This window comes from Mauremys mutica, chromosome 3 (assembly GCF_020497125.1).
Source record: "Mauremys mutica isolate MM-2020 ecotype Southern chromosome 3, ASM2049712v1, whole genome shotgun sequence".
In the NCBI taxonomy this organism is placed as follows: domain Eukaryota; kingdom Metazoa; phylum Chordata; order Testudines; family Geoemydidae; genus Mauremys; species Mauremys mutica.
In genome coordinates, this window is record NC_059074.1 from 47913244 (window position 1) to 47922236 (window position 8993).

The 8993-nt window shown below is 45.7% G+C and overlaps 1 protein-coding gene across 1 annotated transcript in view; it reads right to left on the bottom strand.

Annotated features, from left to right (window-relative positions):
* The window catches only part of HMGCLL1 (3-hydroxymethyl-3-methylglutaryl-CoA lyase like 1), a 98117-nt gene extending 94388 nt beyond the window's left edge, over positions 1–3729 (bottom strand). Inside the window, exon 1 of the mRNA XM_045011822.1 lies at positions 3525–3729. Within this exon, the coding sequence (XP_044867757.1) occupies positions 3525–3638 (114 nt within the window). The 5' untranslated portion in view covers positions 3639–3729. The remainder of the gene's footprint in view (positions 1–3524) is intronic.
* Positions 3730–8993: the final 5264 nt, after the last annotated feature.

Sequence of the window (8993 nt, forward strand, 5' to 3'; positions counted from 1 at the left end):
AAACTAGCTATATGTGCAATAGATTGTTCTAAGTAAATTAATATTTATGTATAAGATACAAGTAAACAAATAAAACAGTTATTAGTAAACTCTATGGGCCCTATACCTAGCCATTAATCCATTCACTCTCCCAGATCTTAGTTCCTCTAACAAGACTACGTTACTCTAGGTCAGAAATGGCTGCAGGGATATATTATCATGTCCCCCCTCAGTCTTCTCTTCACCAGAATACACAAACCCAATTTTTTTCAGTATTTTCCCATAGGTCATGTTTTCAAGACTTTCTCCAATTTGTCCACATCTTTCCTGAAGTGTGGTGCCCAAAACTGGACACAATACTCCAGTTGAGGCCTTATCAGTGCTGAGTAGAGTGGAAGAATTACATCTCATGTCTTGCTTACAACACTCCTGCTAATACATTCCAGAATGTTGTTCACTTTTTTTGCAATGAGATTACATTGTTGACTCATATTTAGTTTGTGATCCACTATAATCCCCAGATCTTTGTTTGCTGTACTCTTTCTTAATCAATCATTTCCCATTTTGTATTTGTACAATTGATTATTGCTTCCTAAGCGTGGTGCTTTGCCTTATTAAATCTCATCCTATTTATTTCAGACCACATCTCCAGTTTGTCAAGATCATTTTGAATTTTAATCCTGCCCTCCGAAGCCTTGCCACTCCTCCCAGCCAATCATCTGCATACTTTATAAATATACTCTGTATGTCATTATCCAAACTGTTTATGAAGATATTGAATAGAACCTCTGGGACCCCACTCGATATGTCCTTCCAGCTTAACCGCGATAACTGTTCTCTGAGTATAGTTTTCCAACCAGTCGCGTACCCACCATATAGTAGGTAAATCTAGGCTATATTCCTTAGTTTGCTTATAAGGTCATGTGAGACGGCATCAGATGCATTATTGAAATCCAGATATATCAGATCTACTGCTTCCTCCCTATCCACAGGGCTTGTTACCCTGCCAAAAGAAGGATATTAAGTTGGCTTGATATGATTTATTCTTGACAAATCAATGCTGTTAGGTATCACCTTATTATCTTCTACTTATAAACTGACTGCTTGATTATTTGCTCCATAATCTTTTTGGGTACCAAAGTTAAGCTGACTGGTCTATAATTCCCCAGGTTGTCCTTATTCCCTCTCTTTATAGATAGGTACTAGCTATTTTCCAGTCATCTGGGATCTCTCCCATCCTCCACAAGATAGGTCTGTCTCTTCCCTTCACCTCCTTCCTTCAAGTCCCTGATTATGCTGTGTCCCTGTCCTCATCTCCACTCCCCTTGACCCACAACTCCACTATCTCTGTCCCTTTCCTCACTCTCTCCCCCAGCATCTCTGCTCACTTATGTCTGCCAGTGTCTGAGAGAAGTAGACTCCCTGGCAGGCTCCTGGTCACTGCCGCCCCACAGATGTCACTCGCACGGCTGGCTGCTCTGTGGGCCACCACAGTTAGTCAGGGGTGGCAGACGGAGAAGTAAATAGGCCCTTCCAAAGGAGCTGCCTCACTTTCCCCACTCTCAGGCAGTAGCTTCCTGCTGTGCAGATGGAGACTGCAGACAGCCACAACCGCTTCTGTTCCTCTGGTCTGCACTATGGCGCCCCCGTGCCTACATCCCTACTCACACACCACTGCACAGGCCGAACAGTGAGGAAAAGCAGCTCATACAGGACTCCAGACACCACTTAGGGCAAGTCTATGCTACAAAATTAAGTTGACATTAGTTACGTCGAATTACAGCCACCGCAGTAATTAGACTGCTTTTGCATGTCCACATTATGCTCCTTGTGTCAGCAGTTCACAGCCTCATCAGGAGCACTTGCACTGATTTAACTGTCAGTGTGGGGCACTATGGGATGGTTTCTGAAAGGCAGCAACAGTCGATGTAAGCAACGCAGAGTCTACACTGCCACTGCGTCAACCTAACTACATCGACTTAAGCACTATACCTCGTGTGGAGGTGGAGTTATTAAGTCAGTGTAGTAGGCAAGTTAATTGGTGGGAGCTACATTTTAGTGTAGACACTTACAGAGTAAGGTCGATGTAAGCTGCTTACATGCAAGTCGGAACAAATGTAGCTATAGAAATTAAAACTAGCGTTGCCAACCCCCCAGGATTGCCCTGGAGTCTCCAGGAATTAGTGATTAATCTTCAATTAAAGTTAATGTCATGCGATGAAACTTCCAGGAATTCATCCAGCCAAAGTTGGTAACCTTAACTAAAACTGAAAGGGCAAAATTGGTAGCATGGCTCTTCAAAAGTAGTTGCCATAGTAGATGTCTTCCACCTACAGTTTTACAGGAATTGTTCCACTTTGGGGGCAGTCTATAAATGGAGGGGAGGGATTTTTAAAAAAAAGGAAATCCTCATGGATTGTGTTTTTCCCCTATATAGTGCCACCACCACCCTGAAAGGACACTGAATATGTTTAGCAGTGATGTTAATAAAAGGACCGTAGTTTAAAATACCAAATCAATAATAAACAAATGACCAAACAATCTTATATGTGCTTCTCTGGTAGGCAGTCTGGGACTACTAACAGGCACATTTCTAGGGGCCTTCAATGTCTCACCTATTGAATTTAATTTTCCTCTTTAGATTACTTAAAACTTTGCTATGAGGGTTGAAACGCTGCAGGCTGAATGCAGCAGGAGAGTGATCAGAAGGCAAGGGCGGTGGGCGGGAGCAGGTGTAATAGCAGCTGGCTAGGGGTGGGGACAGTAGGGGAGTGCCCAGAGGACAGGGAGGGAAGGACACACAGGAGAGGCAGCAGGCAGGGGGGTGGGGGTGGGAGGAGACAGCAGGCTGAGGAGTGGGGGTGGGAGGGGGCTGCACACTGAGGAGTGGGGATAGGAGGAGACAGAAGCAGGGGCGTCAGGAGTCACACAGGTGAGTGGGTGTTAGGTAAGCAAGGCAGAGGAGTGAGCATGGAAGAGGGCAGCAGGCAGATGGGCGGGTGTGGGAGGGGGCTGCACACTGAGGAGTGGGGAGGGAGGAGGCAGCGGGGGGGTCAGGAGTCACACAGGTGAGTGGGTGTTAGGTAAGCAAGGCAGAGGAGTGGGCATGGAAGAGGGCAGCAGGCAGATGGGCGGGTGTAGGAGGGGGCTGCACACTGAGGAGTGGGGAGGGAGGAGGCAGCGGGGGGGTCAGGAGTCACACAGGTGAGTGGGTGTTAGGTAAGCAAGGCAGAGGAGTGGGCATGGAAGAGGGCAGCAGGCAGATGGGCGGGTGTAGGAGGGGGCTGCACACTGAGGAGTGGGGAGGGAGGAGGCAGCGGGGGGGTCAGGAGTCACACAGGTGAGTGGGTGTTAGGTAAGCAAGGCAGAGGAGTGGGCATGGAAGAGGGAAGCAGGCAGATGGGCGGGTGTGGGAGGGGCGGCAGGCAGGTAAGGGATGGGGGCTGTTGCTGGAGAACGCGCCCTGGCAGCCCATGGATGCTGCAGCTCCTCCTGCCCCGGCTCCTTCCCTCCCTGCCCGCCTCAGGCCCGGCTGGCGGCGGTACCTGCCCGGGATGCAGAGCAGGCGGCGGCGCGGCCGGCTCCCCGATCCAGAGCTGCTCCTTGAGGAGGTGCTGATAGCTGAGGCAGTGCTTCAGCGCGGACGGCACCGTGCCCATGGCCCGGCCCCGAGGCGCTCGTTCTGCGCCTGCCGCCCAGCCGCAAGGTCACCGCATCCCCCCACGCCGCCGCCCGGAGCCCGGCCGGACCCGGCGCCCGCCGCAGCCAGTGGCTGGAGCCCGGGCCTGGGGAGCGCGTGTGATTGGCGGAGAGCGGGGGAATCCTGCATCCCCGCCTCGCCCGCTCCCGACGCTGCTGCGGCAACAGCCTCCTGCGCTTGGCCGCAGCGCCACCAGGGAGCAGGCTCCGGCCAGCCGCGCCGGTCACTGCTGCACGGCGCAGGGGGGAGCTGCTGCCGCTCCGGCGGCTCTAGCAATCGCCCCTGCTGCTCGCGCTGCCCAGGAGCATAGGACAGCGGGAATCCGCCCGCCTACACAGTCCCTCGCTGTGCAGCCTGCAGGAGGGAGACCCGGCGTTTCCATCCAGGCGCACGGGAACTGCCGCCGCCCCCGGTCTTCACAGCCTCGCGGCCTTAGTCAACACATTGTAGAGGAGCCAGCTGCAACCTTCAGATAGTTTTGGGGGTGCTCAGTGCTAGGACTTTGGGTACAGACCCATCGCTCTTCCATATCAGGCATGGAAACAGGGGATGGGAACAGGCCGGTGAGATATTACGCCAGGCCTCTAGAGCCGTAATAATAAGAATACAACAGAGAACCTGATTAGTCAGGGCCCAAGTCTGCATTCCTTGCACACCCGACATTTCAAATGAGATTACGGGGAATTTGGGCTGTGCAAAGGACCTCAGGAATCAGGCATTGAAGGATATATGTAGAAACAGGGCAACCAACTACTCTTAATTATACAATTAATTATAAGATCTTTAAAATTACCTGGAAATTTTCTTTGACAGAGTTACAATACAACAGCAGGGGAACTGGGAGATGAGCAGGAACATATTATAGCTAAAGAAGGAGAAAGAAAACTGATTTTATAATAAGAAGCTACTAGCACAAGTTGTTCATACTTTAAAATACATATCTGCATCTTGAATATTCAACACAGTGGTTGGATTGTGGTTGTTGGGGTTGGGTTTTTCCCCTGTAAAACCAAATTATATGTATATATTTTGGTTTTGGATTACATAACTACAAGAAAGGTTCTGAATAAGACATTTTAATATCATTTGGTCCTACATGTGGCAGTGAATCATTTACAAGCATTTAAGAAAACTTTTGTATTTATTCTTTTCATTTGTTGGAGCAACAGTAATACTAGACCTATGGAAAGAAATATTTTTCAAATGTTAACAGCTTTCTCAAAAACAGCAAGTTATATTTTGTCATCTTCAGCAGGAGGTCTGCTCAGCCAATTTTCCAAAGCCACTTTCTCAAGTGGAATACCATATGCATTTAAGATTATTTCTAATTAATTCACTTTCCTTGGTATCATTGGACACTTGTTAAATTCACTGACCTCTCCAGAGGTCATCTTCTGCAAAAGAATATCCAGTTTACAGCCAAGTCTGAATTTAAGCCTTGGGCTCATACACATAATACTTTAAAGCACTTAAAGTATTTGCTGCTGTAAGGCTCAATCCTGCATTTCTTGTGCATCCAAAACTTCCCAGGTGTGTACATTTTCACAAATTCTGAGTGCCATTGTAAAAGATAAAAATAGAAAATGATAGTATACTTTGGAACCTTATAGTTTCTTAGTGATAATGGAAACTCCAAATGGTAAAATTGTTTAGAAATATAATTAGAAAAAGGTCTTTAAAAGTATTGCTAATGATCATCTCTGTAATTCTAAATCTAAGCACATTTACCTACAGTAAGTGTCATGGGTATTTCCCCATTGATTAACGTTTTAGGTAGCCAGTATATTTTCTCTCTTTCTTATGTCCCTTGAGTAGTCTTGTGGGAGGGGAGGAAATCTATATTCAAACTTCTTATATTTCCACAACTTCAGAGAATTTGATGTTTTTTTCTTAATATCCAATCAAAATTACTACATGTAATTTAGGGCCAACCCCACTCCTTGAGCTAGCGTGGAGAAGGATAGGGCCTTGACTCTGCCCCTTCATTGTCCTTCGCTGGCCCCTTTTTCAGTGTTCCTCTCCCCAGTGGTGGGGAGAAGTCCAGAGACTGTTGTGGTTAGAGGCTCTAGCAGAGCCATGCAAGGGGTCATGGAGGTTTCTTGCACACCTCTGAATGGCTGCATATGATCGTCTCATGATTGGGTCCTTTATGACCCCTGTGCTGTTCCTTATTTTTGTTCTGTGTATTTTGCTTGATAATTACATTTTGCAATAATCTTAATTTACCAGAACACATGGAAGAACTCAGATATGTTTAATGGTACATCAGAATAGAGAGCATGTATTACATATGACTGACTTTGGGCTTTCAGTTTGTTAAACTGTATATCACTGTAATACTTCTCTGAATCTATCATTTAATTGGAACACTGTATTCTGGTCAAAGGTTTTAAAACGTTTATTAAAAGGAATGCCTTTAAAAAAATCTTATAGCAAATTATATGAAATTCAACGAAATGGGAAGAGCATGTCTGTCATGTCTGTTTGTATAATGTACTGCAAGACTACTACTAAGAAGTAGTAAACTAAGAAGTGATGTTTCTATACTGCTTAGTAGAGCCCTATGCAGGACTATTTTTAATCCCGCTCCCATCTGGACCCTCAGTACCCACTCCCACTCCCACCTGTTCACGCTGTTATGGCAATGGGTCCTGTGGGACCAGCAGGATCCCGGTTCTGCTGCAGGATTCTACACTAGTCCCACACAAGGCTATACTGCTTACTCTCCTAATGCAAGACATAGATAGTTGTTAGGAAGATCCATCTAAGTGGAATGATCAAACTGTTGGATTTTCCACTCTATGGTGCAGGACATTGACCAAGAAAGGCATGGTAAAAATAGGTTGATAGTTTACAAGCAGCTTTGCATTAAAAAAAAAAAAGAATTAAAAAACGGTTGCTTGAAGAGTGGTTTGATGACAGGACAGCAAGGACAGAATCAGAAGCAAGGGAGCTATTCATACCACTGATAGTAGTAAGTGCCAAACTGGCAAGCAGCCAAAGTGCCTTCTACGCAGGAATAAAAGACTCATATGGTGAGCCTCAAACAACAAATAAGCCATAGAATTTTGGCAAGCATTACAGGAGTAATGTGCTCCAGCCTTAACAAAGAAGACAACGACTAAAGAGAAAACAATTGTGCTACCAATAGTGGATAATACTTAAGGGGAAACAAAGCTTTCATCATCTCAGTTTTATTGGCAAAAAACATAGATGACTTCTCACATATGGTAGGTCTGGATGTCCTAAAATGATGGCAAGTGTAACAACATGTTTAAAAAGATTCTAAAAAGTCGTGGCACTAAATTAGAGTTCCATTAGCAACAGCATCATTCACCATTCTTTGGAGAGTTAGTAATAGATTTACTTTGCCAAAGTAAGACTCCACCCCAGGCGATAGACACCTGGCATTCAAAGCAGACAAAATCAGCAGAAAAGTCCAGATTACATCTCCCCAGATGTTGGATTCTATACTTTCACTAATTAGTCAGATAGCTATTTTTTGCCAATTAGATCACAGTGTAAAACATAAGAAGCATGGAATGTCATTTTACCAAATAATTCAAACTACAGTTCTAGGGCATTTTATTTTGCAAAAACAATGTAAACTTTCTCATATTATTCTAGTACATGCTGTTGGTACACATACCAAAAATGGCTATTCTTCTAGGTTAGTCCTAGTTTCATAGTCACAAGAGTTAGCCCATCGCTATACATTAAAATAATATAGTCATATAGAAAAGAAGTTCTACATTATATTTAAACACAGAGAGATTAACTGTTGTATTTGTAAGAGTGATATCTTGCAGCCCTTTGGATGGTCCTATGAGTGCTATGATGAGTAACAAAGAAAACAGAAGCTGTGGTGGGAAGTATTTGCTTAGGCATTTTTTTTCCATTTGGGACATTTACATAACGTACATTAATGTTAATGAACCAAATGTGTCCCTTGTCTGATTCTACCTTAGAACGTATACTCTTTAAGTCTGTGATCATGTCTACTTCTATTCAGCATCCACCATGAATGATGTCCCAATCATGATTGGGACATATAGGTGCTACCAGGTTATTCTGTTGGTATGGGGAAAGACGTCAATGCCATGCATGCTGTGAGTCACTGGTATATAAACACTCAGCACAATACTCTCACTGCCCCCAGAGAGTTGCTAAAGAGATTGTATAGAATAAAGCACCCTGGGTCTGGACAGTCAAACTTTTTCTGCTATTCCTTGTAATGCACTGAAGCTGCATACGATAGGTTGATGCCTAGGCTCACCTGTCACGGTCACGTGGTCCTTGTTGAGCTTTGGGTTAGCTAGATTCCTATGTGAAGTCCAGGGGCTGAGGCAAAACAAAAGGAACATTGTATTTAAATTGTGAGATTCCAAAAGAGTCCAAGGGATAGAGGCCCAAGTCAGCTGCTTGTTGGTGATAGGGTAGTGGTGATTTAGCAGAGGATTCTGCAGGCGGCAGTTGGTTGTGTGATAACCTCTTTTCATTGTGTTCATTTTGTAAATAAACAAATTACACTAAGGGTATGTCTACACTACAAGACTATTTCGAATCAACTTAATTCGAATTTGTGGAATCGACCTTATGAAGTCGAAGTTGTGTATCCACACTAAATACACTAGTTCAACTGTGTGAGTCCACAGTAACGGGGCCAGTGTCGACTTTGGAAGCGGTGCACTGTGGGAAGCTATCCCACAGTTCCCGCACTCCCCGCTGCCCATTGGAATCCTGGGATTCCCCCCCAATGCATGCTGGGGGGAAAAATGTGTCGAGGGTGGTTTTGGGTAACTGTCATCATTGAACCGTCAATCACGCCCTCCCTCCCTGAAAGCGCCTGCGGGCAATCTGTTCGTGCACTTTTCTGCTCAGTGACAGCGCGGCCGCCACAGCACTTTGAGCACAGATCCCGCTGCAGTTATGGCCGTTGTCAACTCCTCGCACCTTATCGTCCACCTCTTCCACAGTCAGCTGCTGAGAAATAGGGCTACTTTTCAATGGTGCTGCGAGCACTGGTGGACCATGGGGGACGTTTTACCGACATCAACGTCGGGTGGCCAGGCAAAGTTCATGACGTGCGTGTTTTCAGGAACTCTGGTCTGTTTAGACGCCTGCAGGAAGGTAGTTTCTTCCCGGACCACAAAATAAGTCTTGGGGATGTGCAGATGCCTATAGTGATCGTCGGGGACCCAGCCTACCCGCTAATGCCCTGGCTCGTGAAGCCCTATGCAGGCGCCTTGCACAGCGACAAGGAACTCTTCAAGTACCAGCGAGCAGTGAGCAGCGTGACCTGTGACTGTTCAGT